Source organism: Labeo rohita, chromosome 9, assembly GCF_022985175.1.
Source record: "Labeo rohita strain BAU-BD-2019 chromosome 9, IGBB_LRoh.1.0, whole genome shotgun sequence".
In the NCBI taxonomy this organism is placed as follows: domain Eukaryota; kingdom Metazoa; phylum Chordata; class Actinopteri; order Cypriniformes; family Cyprinidae; genus Labeo; species Labeo rohita.
The window spans coordinates 28,923,741-28,944,185 of NC_066877.1; the positions used below are offsets into that span (position 1 = coordinate 28,923,741).

The 20,445-nt window shown below is 33.1% G+C and overlaps 1 protein-coding gene across 2 annotated transcripts in view; it reads right to left on the minus strand.

Moving 5' to 3' along the window:
• Nucleotides 1-20,445, minus strand: part of sestd1 (SEC14 and spectrin domains 1) — a 42,012-nt gene that overhangs the window by 11,461 nt on the left and 10,106 nt on the right. For both annotated transcript variants that reach the window (XM_051118300.1, XM_051118301.1), the window contains exons 6-11: nt 17,892-18,005; nt 10,202-10,315; nt 9,043-9,137; nt 8,778-8,833; nt 6,241-6,464; nt 3,052-3,174 (exon numbers count right to left, since the gene is read on the minus strand). In XM_051118300.1, coding sequence (XP_050974257.1) covers nt 3,052-3,174; nt 6,241-6,464; nt 8,778-8,833; nt 9,043-9,137; nt 10,202-10,315; nt 17,892-18,005 — 726 coding nt within the window. The remainder of the gene's footprint in view (nt 1-3,051; nt 3,175-6,240; nt 6,465-8,777; nt 8,834-9,042; nt 9,138-10,201; nt 10,316-17,891; nt 18,006-20,445) is intronic.

A 20,445-nucleotide genomic window follows, 5' to 3' on the forward strand; every position in this document is an offset into this window, starting at 1 on the left:
TAATATGGAAATTAAAACCATATTTTAATGCTTTATAAAATGTCCTATCCATAAGTCTAAACGCATTTAGGAAAAATAGCATTTTTAAATGATAACCCTAATTTTGCTAGCAGTTTTTTCTTGGACATGTTAAACTTATCTGATCAATTTTGGAAATACATTTTAAATCTAGTGTAGGAAATGGCAAGTTTAAATTATATAAATTAATTTTCATTTTGCACTAAATGTTGCAAACTGACAGACTTCATTTCCAATGAATAAATTGATTCAGTTTGATTTGTATGATTTGAGAAGACCTGGAATATAGTGCATGAGCCATATGGATGACTTTCATGCTACTTTTAGGGCCATATGAAATCAGTTTTATTTTTTCCCTCATTCCGTTTTTTCCGTTTTAATTTCTTTTTTTTTTTTTCTCTCGTTTTTATTTAGTAATCAACTCCTTTTTAATGGTTAAATTTTATTTTATTAATCATCATCTAATTAATTAAAATCATGAAACATACAATTTAATAAAGGTTTAACAAAAATAACACGTTTAGGGTCCTATGAAATGTTTTATTTTTTCTCACCATATGTTTTATTGTTATCAAATTCTGTGTTTTAGCATGTCTAATTATTTAAATGTTACTTACAGCGGGGAAAATAAGTATTTGACACATCAGCATTTTTATCAGTAAAGGGATTTCTAAGTGGGCTATTGACACAAAATTTCCACCAGATGTAGCCATCAAGCCAAATACTGAATTCATACAAAGAAATCAGAACATTTAAGTATACAAATTGAGTCATAATAAATAAAGTGAAATAACACAGGGAATAAGTACTGAACACACTTTATTTAATACTTTGTAGAAAAGCCTTCTTATTATTACAGCTTCTAGACGCCTCTTGTATGGAGAGACCAGTCGTCTGCATTGCTCAGGAGTGATTCTGGCCCATTCTTCCACACAAACGGTCTTTAAATCTTGAAGGTTCCTTGGGCCTCTTTTATGAACTTTGATCTTCAGTTCTCTCCATAGATTTTCTATGGGATTTAGGTCAGGTGATTGACTGGGCCATTCAAGCAACTTGATTTTCTTTCTTTGAAACCACTTCATTGTTTCCTTGGCCTTGTGTTTGGGATCATTGTCTTGCTGAAATGTCCACCCTCTTTTCATTTTCAGCTTTCTGGTAGATGGCAGCAGATTTTTATCCAGAATGTCCCGGTACATTTCTCCATTCATCCTGCCTTCAATAATATGAAGTCTGCCAGTACCCCTTGCTGAAAACCAGCCCCAAACCATGATGCTTCCACCCCCAAACTTAACTGTTGGTATGGTGCTCTTGGGGTGGTGGGCAGTGCCATTTCTTCTCCAAACATGGTGTGTAGAATGACTGCCAAAAAGTTCAATTTTGCTTTCATCTGACCATACCATAGTCTCCCAATAATCCACAGGCTTCTCCAAATGCTGTTTCGCAAACTTTAACCGAGCCTCAACATGCTTTTTGCTCAGCAATGGAGTCTTGCGTGGTGAGCGTGCATGGATGCCATGGCGGTTCAGTGCATTGCTTATAGTTTTCTTTGAAACAACAGTACCTGCTGATGCAAGGTCTTCCTGAAGTTCTGCCCGAGTGGTTCTTGGCTCTTGGAGAACTCTCCTGATTATTCTTTGGACTCCTCGGACAGGGATCTTACGTGGAGCACCTGATCGTGGCCGGTTTATGGTGAACTGATGCTCTTTCCATTTCCGGATAATGGCCCCCACAGTGCTCACAGGAACATTCAGCATTCTGGAAATGCGCCTATAACCATTCCCATCAGAATGCTTTTCAACGATAAGATTACAAAGATCTTGGGAGAGTTCTTTGCTTTTACCCATCATGAAGTCTTTCCTGTGTGACTCCTTGGTAATGGGAAGCCTTTATAGGCCATCAATTAGGACTAAAGCAGCTGATATCAATTAGTACTGATAGGAGGCAGGGTTTCTCTCTCAATACTGACAGATTTCAGGTGATCTCCTGGCTTTCTATGCCATTTTGCACCTTATCTTCATGTGTTCAATACTTATTCCCTGTGTCATTTCACTTTATTTATTATGACTCAACTTGTATACTTAAATGTTCTGATTTCTTTGTATGAATTCAATATTTGGCTTGATGGCTACATCTGGTGGGAATTTTGTGTCAATAGCCCGCTTAGAAATCCCCTTACTGATAAAAATGCTGATGTGTCAAATACTTATTTTCCCCGCTGTAATTTATTCTTAAAATAGCATTAGGAAAGGTTTTTTACCCTCAAAAATTCTGTTGTGTATTTAAAATGTTCTGGTTATCAAATGAAGGCATAAATCATTAATTTCATTTATCTTTTAATTATTGAAAATTAAGCAAACTTTTTTTGACAAAAAAGGGGAATTTTCTATTAAAATTAAAACATGAAAGAAATGTTGTGTGATTATACCCTAAAAAATAATGTCTGTTTCATTTTAGTAGTAGTAGTAATAGTAGTAATATATTTCTGGCACAATCTCTTCAAGTTAAACCGGACTTTTATTTTGATGGGTTGCCGTGTCTACCTTTACATTTCTGTATGTATATGATATAATGCTAGTTTTCCTAAAATGGGAAGGTCAAATGTTGAAATCACCACGAGTATCATGTGCGCTTCAGTGTGTGTATTAAACAAAACTTCTCGTCTGCTCCATTTATTAAAACAGAGACACGCAGAACATGCAGGATTCATATTTAAATGGTATTTTCGCAGTGTAATATTTACAGATACTACTCCATATTGTGGTTTGATTTAAGTGAAATGACCTACTTTTGATTAATTAATTCAAATTTTGACAAACTCTGTGACATTCTGCGCTAACCAGTAAATTCCGTTTTTATGACTGGATTCCGCATCGTGTTTTCTACACTTTCTTTGTAATTTTTGGATCTCACCTAACATGGTCATTCCAAACTGTCTTTGTATGGAATAGACCCATGTATAAATTCTGCATTTCAAAGAGGCTAGATATACCACAAAAGCCACATGCACAAGTCAGAGATTATGGTTGTACTTACACTATGTTGACTCTCAATCTCCTCGTGTTTCTGCTGCAAGGCCTGAGACGCGCGAATGGAGTCTCCGATCCCCCACTGTGTGCGGAGCTGCTCTGTGCCAGGACCCTCCAGCCAATTTACAACCTGCTCACAAACAAAACACATAAACACAGACAAAAAAAAACCTTTAATTAGTGAATCACTACCACATTTGACCTCCGAGCCACTGAGAAGACTCTAATCGGAAAGAAATCGGGAGGAACAGTGAGCAAACCTAATTAACTAAATGACAGGATAGGGTCGATGAGAGCTCAAATTAGAGATTTACTCAATCAGATATTTACTTGTTCACAAAAAGACAAATGTAGGTTGCATGTCTGGAGGGCTGCACAATCCTTCAGCTGTCAGATTTTGAATGAACATCAGTATGAGAGCACAAATGGGATTTCAGAGCTGCAGGAAAAACTAAAGTGAATAATGACTTACTTTTTAGTCTGTTCCTCAAACAAATATTTCATCTTCACAAGTCAAATGAACTGTAAGGTGTTGTTTTGTTCTTTTAAAATCATCTTTTTGTGTTGCAATAAACTAACCATTTAATTAACTTGCTTGATATGCTAGTTCAGTCTCAAACAGCTGAGAGTTAAAAATGGGAATTACAACTGAAATTGCAGACAAATTAATTTCACTTGTGTTGTTCAATGAACTAGGGGAGCAAATGCAAAGTCTGGAACAGCAGCGAGAGAACCTGCTTTGTGAAGAAAGTCATTAATTTGTCTAATGCTGAGGTGACTGAACTTTTTAAGAATCGCTGCTTAGCTTGCACGGCTTCCTGTCTGTAATTGCTTCAGGCACTGCGGCTTACAAATGACTCCTTGCACAATTTTTCACAGAAGGTAAGAAGTAGGCCACACTCAAAGATGTGCACCTTCCAATATCCTGATCACCATGGAAACAGACATTTTATTTTCTCCAACAAGAGTGGTTCTGAGAAACTTTCATAGGATAAACAACCTCTGAGCTCACCATCACCTTACATGACCTAAACATTACCCTTGCTGATTCCAGATGTAACACTAACCACACAAATACTGGTTTTAGAGTTTAAAACTTACAAATTCTTAGTTTAATTCAATGAAGAATGTCTATGAGCGCACAGTTAAATATTAATATAAATTACATCCATCAGAGGCTTTTCAAGATTTTAAAGTGTAATAATATTATTTCCTTCACATGGTGCCACATAAGTTGAATTCAAAAGAAAAATGAAAAAAAAAAAAAAAAAATACAATTTATAAAACTGGTTTTCTATATTAATATATTTTAAAAGGTGCTTTATTCCTTTGATATTTTCAACATCATTACTTCAGTCTTTAATGTCACACAATCCTTCATAAATAATTGTAAAATGCTGACTTTGTGCTTTAGAAACATTATTATTATTATTATTATTATTATTATCATCATCATCATTATTCAAACAGCAGCTTATTATTTTTTGTGGAAACTATGACATTTTTTTCCAGGATTCTTTGATGAATGGAAAGTTTCAGTACAAGTTCTAAACCAAATGATATCAACTGGTGCAGTGAGAGAAACAAAACAAAACACCGAAGCGCTATATATAGATATATAGATATATAGATATAGATATATAGAGATATAGATATACACATAGAGATATAGATATACACATATAGATATACACATAGATAGATAGACAGATAGATAGATAGATAGATGTACACTGTTTTTCAACAGTTTATGATCAGTAAGATTTTTATTTAATGTTTTTTTAAGTTTCTTAAGGCTGCGTTTTATTTGATCAAGGCTGCATTTATTTGATCTTGGAAAAAAAAAAAAAAAAAAAAAGTAAAATTGTGAAATATTATTTTAATATAAAACAACTGTTTTCCGTGTGAATACATTTTAAAATGTAATTTATTCCTGTGATGCAAAGCTGAATTTTCAGCATCATTACTCCAGTCTTCAGTGTCATATGATCCTTCAGAAATCAATCTAAAATGCTGATTTATTATCAATGCTGAAAACAGTTGTGCTGGTTACAATTTTGTTGCAACCCGTGACATTTTTTTTAGAATGCTTTAATAAATAAAACATTAAAAAGAACAGCATTTATTTAAAATTTTAATATTTTGTAACAATATAAACTACCATTTAAAAGTTTGTGGTGAGTAAATTTTTATTCTTGCTTTTTTTAAAATTAATATTTGTATTCACCAAGGATGTGTTAAATTGATAAAAAAAAAAAAAGGATAGCAAAGACTTTTTAAAGATTTCTATTTTGAATAAATGTTGTTCTTTTTAACTTTGTATTCAAAGAATCCTGAAAAAAAGAATCAGAAGAAAAAAATATTAAGCAGCACAACTATTTCTAACATTGATAATAAATCAGAATATTCAATTGATTTCTGATAGATAATGTGACACTGAAGACTGGAGTAATGGGTGATGAAAAATTCAGCTCTGCATTATAGAAATTAATTATATTTTCAAATATATTAAATTAGAAAACCATTATTTTAAACTGTAATAATATTTCATAATATTACTGTTTTTTTCTGTATTTTTGATCAAGTAAATGCAGCGTTGATGAGCATAACATTAAAAACATTAAAAATCATACTAATCTCAAACTTTAGAAAGGCAGCCCTACTCTCTACGGTAATCGGATTCTCGGTGGGAATTTTGTGGGAGTGCATTTTGTAAGCCTTCCAAGAAGTCAGCACAGCACCGCTTGTGAAAGAATTATGTGACAAATCTTCTCTGTGGAAAGACTCAAAGATTGTATGGTGCGAAGAACCACCAAAAACAGCTCTATTTGTAGACCAAGACTGCTGATTCACCAAGTACCAGAGCCCAGCCAGTCTTCTTTCAAACCTCAATGATATTTAGACATACAAATAAAGCAGAATGGATGACAGATGAAATTGTAGCTCACACTCCACATTATCATGTGGCGTTCATGAAAAATGACTGTGCAAATGTATTTGGAAAAACTCAAGGCTATGTTCTCCCAAACAAAAAAGTTTTGTTTCTTAGCACAAAGAAAGAGCACAAGAATGTCTGAAGCTGAAAAGCACCAAAGGCAATCTAAGGACAGTTCTTCTACAAGCACAACCCAAATATCTGAAAGAAATCTTTTACTTTTTGGTTTACAATTCTTACAAATCCCCTCAAGCGTTTTACCTGCATGACCTTGGTTTGGATTTCTTCTAGCTGGGAGCGTTTGCTGCGCTGTCGGCAAACTTCCTGATACTTTGTGTACTGCTCCCTCAGAGAGTCTAGGAGCTTCATCACCTGAGGCTGAGCCAGCAGCTCATCGTCCATGGGCGACCAGGCTGTGCCTCCTCCTCCTCCACCCTCAGAGCCATTGAAACGCCTTTGCTGGAGCTCCGAGAGCAACTCATGTCCTGTAAGAGAGGAAAACAACAGGGGAGAAAAATAACATTTAGGAAGGAAATCAGCCATTTGAAAACTGATCGCAGTAAACAGTAATAAAATGTTTCATAAGCAAACTGTCAAACAGAAAGAAAATGATGAACGCAAATGTGATGGCAAACTTTCCCATCTGTCAAGGAGTACAGATTGAACTGATGTAGTATGAATACAAGCAGCCAGTTTTTCACCTAAATTAGACACAAAGTGACAGATTCAAATACAAGAGAAAGGAACAGAGGAAAAGCAAACAAAAATTGTACCATTGCTGTGTTTTTTATTTGTCCCAATACCAAGGTTAGAATTTATTGCTTTTCAAATATGAACATGAATAGAATTGGACTAACAGGATGCTACATCGAAATTTGAATTGTAATGACAGGAATTTAAGGAATTTAATAGGCAAAACAAAAGCACAGAGGACCTGAATTAGCTCAAAACAAAAACAAAATAGGCAAGAACTGAAGAATGTTGAGAACAAAAGAGGACCCAAAAAAAAAAAAAAAACCTGAAATGCAGCAATCCAAAAAAATTTTCATAAATGTGATCATGGATCACAAAACCAGTCTTAAGGGTTTTAAGATTTATACATCATCTGAAAGCTGAACAAATAAGTTTTCCATTAACGTATGGTTTGTTAGGATAAGACAATATTTGGCCGAGATCTGGAATCTGAGGGTGCAAAAAAAACAAAACACAAAAAAAAACCCCAAAACAAAATATTGATAAAATTATCTTTAAAGTTGTCCAAATGAAGTTCTTAGTAATGCATATTACTAATCAAAAATTAAGTTTTGATATATTTATGGTAGAAAATTTACAAAATATCTTCATGGAACATGATCTTTACTTAATCTCCTAATGATTTTTGGCATAAAATAAAAATAGATCATTTTGATCAATACAATGTATTTTCGGCTATTGCTACAAATATACATGTGTTACTTATGACTGGTTTTGTGGTCATACGTCAATAAAAAAAAATATAAAAAAAATATTTACAAACATTTCTTTTCTTTCTTTCTTTTTTATATATATTATCTGTTATATTTACTTCATTTTATTTTTTTATTTTTTATTTTATTATTTGGTTTTTTTTTTTGTTTTGTTTTTTTACATTAATTTCAAATGTTCATTGAAAATGCACATTTGAACATTGTAGATAAGGCAGAAGAGGGCTGATGCAAGATCAATACCAATATATTCACATAAAAATAAATACACAAAATATATTTTATTTAAATTGCTTGACACGTTATTTTAAAATAAATTTATAATGAACAATTCAATCAAACATTTATTTCATACAGAAAAACAAAGAACATTAATTAAAAATACAATACTAAAATATAATTACATTCTAATCCCTTTTAAATGCCTTAAAATTCAAATTGCAGCCTGAATTGCCCTTCCCAAACAGCTTGATTGACAGGCGATCTGATCAATCATTCTGCCCAACAAACAAATCAGACAGGAGAGTAGATTAACTTCGGTGGACTTAAACTTGAAACGTTATGTGTATTGACGTCTTTCCGCAGTTGAAATAAAATATGTTCTGATGTTCATTCATGTTTTTTTATGTTTGAATTAAAGAAGAAAAGCCGATCAGTTCATTGATCATTGTCATTGATCTATAAGGCAATACACTGATCTGTCACAACACATTAAAGAGCCACAAAACAGTATATATTGTTTCAGTTTCTTAAATGACAACATTTTAAAGCTAAGACTTGTCTGTCAGCATGTTGTCACTTTTCTCTTTGCTCCACAATGTTTTTTTCATTTTTTTTGTCGGACATAGCAACAGTAACTGAGGAGGGCGGGTTTTTTGTGTTTTTACAGGCATTTATAAAGGATTCTCAATTCAGTTCTAAATGGTGAACCATCCTGCCAATAACAGTTTATTCAAAACACAGTCACTTACACTGGGCACAAGTTCACTGAACTGACGGAGCCATTATTTAGAGTAGGGCATGGTGTCAAAGAAATATTTAGAAATACGGAAATACTGATCAGGGCAGAGTCAGCATGTTATACAATAGCTGTGAAATCGCTTTAGTGTGTTAAACAACTTTAAAGCCAAGCTCTTAGCTCTACCCCACCAATAAAACTGAATGGAGTCACAGGCCAGCTGGAAAAACAGCTTCACTGTTGACATCACATGCTGGATAGAGCATTCCAATTAAAATTCCCAAACCAAAATCTGCTTTTGCAACTAGTTGTACAAATCAAACCCAAAATATTTAAGCAGCAACTACAGGCATACAATCACAGAAGTTGGCACTTACCAGTTTGAAGGACCGTTTCTGGATCAAATGAAGGCAGGATGTTACTCTCTGAAGACCTATGAGTTTAACAATATGTTGTTGCTGAGCATTTATCTTTAAAAGCATGACCATTTAATGTAACAAACATGTTGGTTTCTCTGTATACGTGATTGGTTTTTTAAATCCATTAACATTATAATTATTAGCTAACAGAAAACAGTGGCCCTTGAAATGACTCATGTCTTAATTAGCAGCTCACACCAGGAGATAATGAGACATATAATACCTGTCCTTCTCCGCCTGGCTTCCTTTCTCATTTTCATTGATGACGGTAAGTTCATCCAGAAGGGATGTGGATTCCTTCGTGAATTTTTCGAAGACCTAAACAAGGAACAAATCCCAAATAAGACCTTAAGTTAAAGGAGAAGTCCACTTCCAGAACAACAATTTACTAATAATTTACTCACCCCCTTGTCATCCAAGGGGGAGTAAAGAAATTATTTTTGAGGAAAACATTTCAGGATTTTTCTTCATATAATGGACTTAAATTGTGCCCCCGATTTTGAACTTCCAAAATGTAGTTTAAATGTGAGCCGAGGATAAAGGGTCTTATCTAGAGAAACAATCTGTTTTTTTTTTGTTTGTTTTTTTTTTTGTTTTTTTTTCGAAAAATAAAAATTTGTGTACTTTTTAAGCACAAAAGCTAGTGTAGCACAGGCTCAGAGATGCGCATTCACGACACTATGTACTATTGAATCACGTCGAAAGGTCAAAGCGCAAAGACTAACAAAGTGCAAGTAAGTCAAACTCGGTTTACAAACAAAAAGCTATAACGGCTCAAAAAGGTAGAGAATGGCGAAAAACTCCATCTTATTTTCTCCTACAACTTCAGAATCGTCCGTCATCGTTATAGCTTTTTGTTTGTAAACAGGATTTGACTTAGTTGCACTTTGTTAGTCTTTGCACGTTAGCTTTGTAAACACTGGGTCTGTAGTTTGACCTTTCGACGTGAGTCAATAGTACGTAGTGTCATGAACGTGCATCTCAAAGCCTGTGCTACACCAGCTTTTGTGCTTAAAAAGTATAATTTTTTTTTTTTTTTTTTTTTTTTTTTTTCCAAAAGACAGATTGTTTCTCTAGATAATACTCATTTAGAGCCTTTTGAAGCTGCATTTAAACTACATTTTGGAAGTTCAAAATCGGGGGCGCAATTGTAGTCCATTATATAAAGAAAAATCCTGAAATGTTTTCCTCAAAAACCATAATTTCTTTACGACTGGAGACAGAAAGACATGAATATCTTGGATGACAAGGGGGTGAGTAAATTATTTGTAAATTGTTGTTCTGGAAGTGCTATTAACTACAATAAACATAAACCTGAAATCACTGTGGTCTACCAATTAGGAGAGCAATTTAAATTTGAAAATAAGGGATTTGGTTCTCACCAATCTTTTGTTAAGCCAGTCCAAATGATCATAAACCAGACTCCCGCCAAATTCATCTGTAAGCTGGCATGGTTCAATGTAGCGTGTGAGTTTATTGGCAGACACCAGAATCACCTGAAACAGAGAAAATTAACTCTGAGGTTTGATTGAGGACCAAAGCTATTTCATCATCTGTGCTGAGAATATTAAAAGACAACAAAATAAAACCACCCCGACTCATTTTGGAGAAGAAATAGTAGTAACTGAGAGCAAAGTGCAGCATCCACTAATGTTACCAATTAAACAAGCATCTGTGTGTGTAATGTAGCATAATCTGAAACCGTTCAAGACCTTCTGCAGTGGAAATGTCATGCAAGGTTAATATCCATGAATAATTTATTTGATATTTGAAGGCATATAGGACAAACTCTGCAGGTGACACAGCTCTTCTGCTGGGTCGAAATCACAAATCATCATTTAATGTCAGAAGCACAAAACTCTTTAATAAAAACAAGGAAATGACTGTAGCTTTTTATATAATGTTGGCTGACAGCTATATATTATAAATAACTTTTTTTTTTCCTTCTTTTTTAAAGATGAGTAATTTTTATTACTACTACTACTACTACTACTACTACTACTACTACTACTACTACTACTACTACTACTACTACTACTACTACTACTACTACTACTACTACTACTACTACTACTACTACTACTACTACTACTACTACTACTACTACTACTACTACTACTACTACTACTACTACTACTACTACTACTACTACTACTACTACTACTACTACTACTACTACTAATTCTATAGGACAAAAACTATATTTGACTGTTTAGCTTAGACATAAAAAATTAGTGTACAGACTGATGTGCAAATTAAATACTTAAAATCATACAGTAACAATGTCAATTATTATTTTTATAATTATTACTTTTTCTGTAAAAAAGCAATTGATATGATTTATGATAATATATATAACAATGTGTGTCAATTATTTGACTGTTTTTGGCTGCTTTACATAAAATAGCACAGAGACTTTTGTCCCACACACACCACATAGCAGTCTTTCTTTTCAGAAGATAACCAGCTTAAAATCAATATTTCTTGTCTATTTACTTATTAAATTGATATGTAGCCATGTAACAAGCGGGATAAATGTACAATCAGCTGGTCATTAATGCAAAACCAAAATGTTTACAGCTGCCAAACAGCGTAACAACTTTGCATTAATACAACGAGAACGAGGCTCATTAAATCAGAATTTAGAACCGGAAGCTTATGTTATGCTTTAAATGCAAATGTTTATCACTACTATGTCTGTGCTTTACACATGCCATTTCAAAAAGCCCTCCACCCTGCACTTTGGTGTGTGCTGTGTGGACAGGAAGACAGACAGCACAGCTGTCTTTACAAATATGTTCAGCTGAGTCAACACACGGGACGGAGGGACAAGGCCTCGCTGCAAACAAATCCGGTCCACGTTCCAGTGTAGAGGAGATGGGGAAAAATATTTTGGATTCATAATATCTGGGGTACATTACTCACAGGATGTCAGGGGCGTGTTTGCATCTGCTGTGTGGCTGTCTGCCTGGGACAGTTTGGGGAAAAAAAAGCCTCTTCAAGTATGAGCCACAGTGAGGTTTGTTCATGTCAACTTCACAAATTCTTTCTAACAGGAGTTCTTGCATCTAAAAAGCCTTGTTTTGAGCTGTGAAGTTTCCGTGGCAGATACTAAAATCCAGTTTGAGCATAAAAGCTTTTGAACTATTTCGTTTTATCTCCTTCTGTCATGACATCACTGCAAGTCCACAGATGGAAGGTGTGCAGACTAGCGAAAAAGACAGGGGAAAAAAAAAGCCCAACACCTTTCTCAGAAGCCTTAAAAGAAAAAGTTACCACTCATACTCCAAATGTGTGTGTGTGTGTGTGTGTGTATAAAATAAAGGCATATCAAACAACAGCAGGTGGGGAATGAGATTTAGGAGCTACAGCAGAGAAGAAAACTATTAGCAAAATGATCGGTCATCACACAAAGCGGTCGTATGATTTCAGAATCCTTTTTGGGGCTTGACATCTGTGGACAATCTTAACTATCTGTGTCAGTGAAAAAAAAAAAATCATACAAGTGCAGTATGAGAGTAAATAAATGACAGAATTTTCATTTTGGTGTATACTACGCCTTGTAAAAACCATCTGCTCACAAAACTTTAAATCTGTCTATTTAATCAAAGTAATGTGCACTCTTTGAAAACCTCCTCACGCACAGTGACCCTAAGCACAGGGACGCAACAGCTTGGACGTGTGCCAGTGGTGCCCTCACATCTGCAAGGTTAGCTGGAGGAGATTAAACACTGCATCTGCTAAAGCACTCTGATCAATACAGTCCCCTCAAAGCAGCTCGCGTTTTTGGTTACCATAACACAATTTTAAAAAAGTACAAGCAAAAAAAAAAGGAAAAAAATGCTGTGCTCTTAAGTGCTTGAAACTGAAGGGGGTCAGTAAGTTTTTTTTTTTTTTAATTTCTTTTCATTTCTGCAAGGATTCTATTCAGTAAGGACACACTAAATTGATCAAAAGTAACAAAGATATTTGTGTTTGAAAAGACCTTTTCAAATAAATGCTGTTCTTTTAAATTTATTCCAAGGAAGAAAAAAAAAAAAAAAAAAAAAAAAAAAAAAAAAAGTATTACACTTTCTACAAAAAAAGACTAAGTTGCACAATGGTTTTCAACACTGATAATATTAAGAAATGTTTCTTTAGCCCTAAATCATCATATTAGACTTTGCAACGTATCATGTGACACTGAAGACTGAAGTAATGTCTGGCAATTCAGCTTTGCCATCACATGTATAAATTACATTTTAAAATGCATTTAAATAGAAAAGTTACTTTATACTGTAATATTTTAACAATATTAGTATTTTACTGCATAAAATAAATGCAGCTTTGGTGATAAGAGATTTCTTTCAAAACAAACAAACAAAATCTTACTAACCCCAAACATTTGAACAGTACTTTTTAAGTTGTTTATAATGACAAATTAGGGGGAAAAAAAAGTAGTACTTGTTTAACAACACCTGAGTAAAATAAAATTAAAAATAAAAAATAACAAAATAAAATAAAATAAAACCTTAATTTTACAGAGCAGGGTGGCTGATATAATGAGAACTTATGTATTACAGCAATAAGTTCTACACATAAGGAAAAAAAGAAAAATAAATAAATAAATAAATAAATAAATAATAATAATAATAATAATAATAATAATAATAATAATAATAATAATAATTTAAAAAAAAAAAAAAAAAAAAAAATCACCACATGAATTTTTTTAAAAGTTGTATTTATAATTTACATTTATATAATATGCTAAACTGTCAATGCCTGCCAAAAAGTCATCAGTTAATGTAAAGCGATTCAAAATGTCAAAACTGACCCGGTCAATAAATTAATCAGTGGGTCAAGATTTGGCTGGTTAGCATGATCCACTTAACCTCTGCTTGCAGATGTCAATACCCTTATGAAAATTAACCATGGTTTTGTTGTAGTAAAAGTGCAGTAACCATGTTTTTTTGGCATATTGTTATTATTTGTATAACCACAGTTTTACTACAAACACCACTGTTAAACTATGGTTAGTGGTTACCATAGTTTAACTATAGAAACCATGTTTTTAGATTTTATTTGTAGTAAAACCATGGTTAATTTTCATGAAGGGTAATACAAAAAAAAACAACAACTCAACTTTGTGTCACTGAAGGCCTTGCTCTTTCAGCAAGCAACATAAATACGAGTCAAAAGTATGAATGAAAATTCTGCTGATTGACCCTTCACAAACAGCTTGATCTGACCAATCATGACGCCGAATCCGCCATTCTGTCTGACAAACATACCAGACGGGAGAATAGATTAACTTTGGTGGACTTAAACTTGAGAAATGGTGTGTATTGACGCATTTCCACGATTTAAATAAAATACGTTCTGATTTTCATTCATGTTTTATTTTGTGTTTTAAGCAAATAAGCTTGGTTCACGTGTCATTAATCTAATAAGGCAATATAGTGATCTGTCACGACACATTAAAGAGCCACAAAACAGGATTTATTATTTGAACATTTCAAAGCTGAGACCTTGTTTCATACCTAAAGTAACCTGCTCTGTCTTGTCTGTCGGCGTGTTGTAAGTTTCATCTTTGCTCCACAATGTATTTTTCACTGAATGAAAACATGATGCGCAGTGTGAGAGTGGCATTGTTTGTCGGACATAGCGACAGTAAGGAGGGCGGGTTTTAGCGAAGAGTCAATTCCAGGTAATAAAGACCTTTTTGATATCAGTGTATCACTATCATCTCCCTTTGTTCTAAATGAAAGTGAATCTCAGCATCAGCATCTTGAACTCCTTAAGAAGAGAAAAATCAGCAATAATAATCATAAAAAATGTGCAGTCCTGTAACAGATGGCCCTGTGGACCCTAAATGGCAGTGAAAGAGGATCCACTTATTTAATAAGGCCTCCGGGTCTTTTCCTTCCCATATGCTCACTTATGCCTGGCCAAGCAAAAGTGATGAAGAGGTTATTGGGCAGAATGATTAATGCAGAGCGTACGGTCCTCGTGCACCTCAGCGATCGGCCGCACATACAAAACCCCCATTCAAGTATGGATCCTCAAGTAGGTCAAGAATATGGTAATGACCATTTTCACTAGTCGCCGTATTCAAGCCTCCACTTCCTAATGCTGATACACTGACCTCCATTCAGCCAAAACTGTGCCATCTGGTTGTTGTAGGGAGCTAGAGGGGCCTGCTGGCCCAGATCACAGCGCAAACAACACAATGACCCCAACAAACATACACATACAGAGGTTTCTATTTAGGAGACAGTGGTTTGACTGTCCTTCTCAACACGTCATCCAGCTCTTGGCAGGATCCATGTGATGGTTGCCAGGCAACATGGCGTTATTGGTTCATGCCCAGTGAGGGCACGGAGCAAGACTTCAGCCAGACAAATGAGTATGCGGTTCGAGGCCAGGCCTCATCAGCGAACACACTATGCACAGCTGCATACTGTAGTGCACATCTGCACAATCATGCTACGGTTACGTTCACATACAACTCCATTTTCTGCTCCTAAAGTGCATGCCGAAGGGCTGCCCATTTAACACAAATGCCACCGGCTGCCAACTTTACCCATTTTCTTCATGGCCCAATTAGGAGGAAACACTGCAGTCTGCTGTAATTTATGATCTTACAGGAGAGATGATGAAATGGAGAGATCTATTAAAATGAAGGCTCAAATCCAACCTATTTGAAACAGTCCCTTGTATTTAAACACGTACTACATGCTTAAAGTACTATTCAGCAGGGATGCGTCAATTAAAAATAAGACCATTCTGAAAAAAAAATAATAATAATAATAAATAACAGCAAAATATGCATTTTTTACTTTAAGTAATAATAATAATAATAATAATAATAATAATAATAATATAATTTAGATTTATAATTATTGTACTAAATATTCTTATAATAATAATAATTACAATTTATAATTAAATATCTAAATTTAATGAAAATAAACTACTACTACTACTACTAATAATATCACTTATATATAATTATCGCACTAAATATTTATATAGTTTTAAATACAATTTATAATTAAATAAATTAAATGGTTATTTTATTTCTACTAAAAATAAATGTAGTTATTTTGTTATTAACAACAACAACAACAATAATAATAATAATAATAATAATAATAAACAACAACACTTACATATTTATAACTATTGTACTAAATATTCATTTAATTACAAATACATGTTATATATTTTTACTAAAAAAATTTTTATAAATAATAATGATAATAAAAAAAATAATAAACAACATAATATAATTTATATATTTATAATTATTGTACTAAATATTCATAGATTTATTACAATTTATAATTAAATATCTAAATTTAAGTTAGTTTTATTACTGAAAAAAACAACTATTTTATAATAATAATAATAATAATAATAATAATAATAATAATAATGATAACAACAACAGCAATAATAATAATAACAATAATAACAGCTTACATATGTATAATTATTGTGCTAAATATTTATATACATTTTAATTAGTTAAATTAAACTATTAAATAGTAAGCTTATTTTTACTAAAATAAATGCAATTATCATCAATAATAATAATAATAATAATAATAATAATAATAATAATAATAATAATAATAATAATAATAATAATAATAATAATAATAATAATATCACATACATATTTATACTAATTTATACTAAATATTTAATATTTATACTTAATAATAATAATTGATTATACACCATGAAGCTATTTTCAGCTCTGCTAAAGGTTCTATTAAATTTACTGAGATACTAAAGAATAGCTTTCGATAAGTGCTAGATGACAGAAAAGGTAAAGTGAACGCAAAAATAATTTAAACCAGTAAACAAGAAAAATAAAACAAGAAACAAAAAAACAAAAAAAAAACAAAAAAAAAAAAAAAAAACAAAACAAAAAAAAAAAAAGTAAAAAAGCTGAAATCAATGAAATAAACTTTTGATGTTTCGCAACCGTTTCCAAGCATGATTAATTCAGGCATGCCCAGATGTGCTTCATGACCTTTAAAGCCATAAAACTGCTCTAAAAAAAAAAAACTTTATTCTCATCACAGCACAACCCTCATAGTGAAGCCCCAGACCATTGTAAATGAAGATGTGCAGCTTCTGTACTTGGAGTTTCATTATTCACAGCGAATGAGGGAAATTACCTACTTATACGCATGAGATCCTTCGGGCGTTACTAATTAAATACACTGTCTGTTTGATTATATTTTGCACAGCTATACAAAGTGATGATGCCATGGTCTGGTGTATATGGGAAAACACAGGGGAACCATTCTTAATGGTCCATTTACAATGAAAACAAAAGCTGGGGTGACGAAATCAGTTTTTAAAAAAAATAAATTGTGGAAACAAAAAAAAAAAAAAAAAAAAAAAAAAAAAGAGATTTAATTAAATAACTGAGTGCTGAAATATTGCCAATAACTTGCCAATAAATAAATATATTACAAAAAAAAAAAAATCTGAAGTTTAAAAAAAAATTCTGAATTTGTTTTCCATAATCTTAAGAATCATTTAATAGAAACAAAAAGTGGTTTAAATAATACATTATAAAACAACAAGTTACCCAATTTAAATAATTAAATACATTAATTTAAAAAAAAGGCTAAAACGTAAAAAATTTAACAATAAAATAAGCAAATGTGCCCAAACCAGAAGTGTTAACCTGGTAATTTTGTGCACTTTCTCTCAACTTTAATGTTAGAATTAAAGAGTACGGTTTCCTGTACAGCTGTTTTGAACAGTATGTATTGTAAAAAGTCAATGTACAAATAAAACTGTGAACAGTGTCTGTAAACGTTTGTGGTCCCAACCTGTAACCAATCACACCACAAGATACCACCCAGCATGTAACCGCAACCAGTCACAAAATGAAAAATGAAATGTTTAGCAGCTGAAAAGTAACACAAATATTACATTCTCATGTTTGACCACTGCTGTCACTGCCAAGTACTTGTGTACTCTTGCCCATCCCTAATGTCAAACACAGTTGATTTAAAGTGTAGCTCTTTGTCTGCTAAAAGAAAACATCTCTAGTACACTTACCTCAAAGCCAAGCCTGTCCTTCTCCTTCCAGAAGCAGAAATGGGTCACTTTTTTGTCCCAGAATTCATCAGGTTTCACCACACACACAAGAGAGACCTCAGCTGGGATCACATTCTAAAGGAAAAAAAACAACACAGTTCACACTCCAGCTCCAAATAACAAAAAAAAAAAAAAAAAAAAAAAAAAAAAAAAAAAAAAAAAAAAAAGCAAACATAAAAGGTCAGCATTTTCATTTTATTGATCAATAGTGATGGATCAATCATTGATGTACAGATATAACAGTGGACAGAGGTAACACAAACATTTCAGTTCACTCAACATAACTGCCAAACCAACATCTTATTTCACCTCCTGGTCTAAGGGGCAGTTTGATTTCAGAACAAACTCTTATAATTTCATATTTCCTGAAGCTCTCAAACAGAGAAACAGCTGAAAGATAAAACTGCTGCATTCTATCTGTAAGGTCTGTTTAAAAGTGACACTCAACTAAAAGCTGCAGGTCATGCGGAGGACACGTCAAGCAGAGAACAAGGAGAGGTTTTGACATCTCCACCAACAATAGTCTGAGCTGAACTGCACAAATCTACAAGGTATAAACTACTTTTAACAGGGTTTAAGAAGGTTGTTTAGCAAATCAATATTGCAATATATAATAAATAGTCCATATGCTGTGTTCAATTCACATAGATGTTACAGGGTATAGACTTTTCACAAACATTGATTTTCTTCACAAATATCTGCAATAAATTAATAAGGAACACAACAAAATGAAGAGAATTCATCCTTTGCCTGAAGGTAATGCTGGTTTTATTTTGCCTTCTGCTATTTCCTTCAGAAAACCTAGTAAATCTAATGCCTGAGGCTGAGATGAAGTACAAAGAAACAAAATGGCAAGTGCAAAAATGCAAGTGTATGTAAAAACAGGGGTCTTCTAATAACTAAACTGCAAAAAAGAACTACCATTCAAAAGTTTGGGATTAGAATATTTTAATGTTTTCAAAAAAAGAAAAAAAAAAAATTTGATGCTCACCAAGGCTGCATTTATTTAATCAAAAATATAGTAAAAACAGTACTATTATGAAATGATATGATTTCTGTTTGACTCTATTTTAAAACGTAATCTATTCCAGTGATGGCTGAATTTTTAGCATCATTACTCCTGTCCTCAGTGTCACATGATCATTCAGAAATCAATGTAATTAGAGCTGCAAGATTCTGGAGTATCACGATTTTTCTGTTTTAAATAGAGATCACGATTTTCACACAATTTTGAATTTAGCAAAATAACATGTAACAATATGATTTAATGACAAATAAACTAAACCGTCACTTGTCACTTTGTCTACTAAAACAACACCCCACCTTTCAGTTAAAAGAGAAACAATGTAATCAACACTGTAATCACCAAACATTATTTGATGTGCCAATTTGAAGTAAAAATTACTTTCAAAAGATGATTTGCTCCATTTTAATTGCTGCCTATAACTATAAACTGGTAGGGCTACCCTCGACTAAAGATTCCCCGATCATCCCCTTGTCATCATGTCTTTCTTTCTTCAGCCGTAAAGAAATGATGTTTTTTGAGAGAAACATTTCAGGATTTTTCTCCAATGGACTGCTATGGTGCCCCGATTTTGAACGTCCAAAATGCAGTTTAAGTGTGGCTTCAAACGATCCCAAATCTGGTTGTAAATGATCCCAGCCGAGGAAGAAGGGGCTTATCTAGCAAAACGACCATTATTTTCAATTAAAAAAAAAAAAAAAAAAAAAAAAAAAACACTATTTAAATACTTTTAAATCTCAAACGCTCATCTTGTCTTGCTCTGCCTGAACTCTTTGTATTCTGACTCAAGACAGTTAGGGTATGTCGAAAAACTCCAATTGTATTTTCAGTCTAAACTTCAAAAATCATTTCAAAATCATCCTACATCATCGAGCCAGTCTTTGCAAAGTAAACATGCAAAGAAGATCAAACACCCTTAACAAAAAAGGTAAAACAGCGATACAGGACGATTGTGATGTTGAGGGAGAACATGAGAACATACCCTGTCAAAAAAAACTTGTTCAGACAGAGTAAGACAAGACAAGCGTTTGACAATAAAAAGTATATAAATTGTATTATTTTTATTAAAATAACCGATCGTTTCGCTAGAGAAGACCCTTCTTCCTCGGCTGGGATCGTTTACAACTGCATTTGGGATCGTTTGAAGCCCCATTTAAACTGCATTTTGGAAGTTCAAAATCGGGGCACCATATCAGTCCATTATATGGAGAAAAATCCTGAAATGTTTTCCTTAAAAAACAATTTCTTTATGGCTGAAGAAAGAAAGACATGGGGTGACAAGGGGTGAGTACATTATCTGTCAATTTTTATTCTGGTAGTGGACTTCTTTAATAAACCATATAAATCATAATAATGAGCTTTTAACTGCCTACATGGGCTAATGAGCGCTGAAGCACATGCAAAAAAAGCACTGCAAGAGCAGATTTAATAATTATGAATGTGTCTGCACGTTCTTTGTTTTCGGCTTAAGAGATGAAGTTGGTGACATTG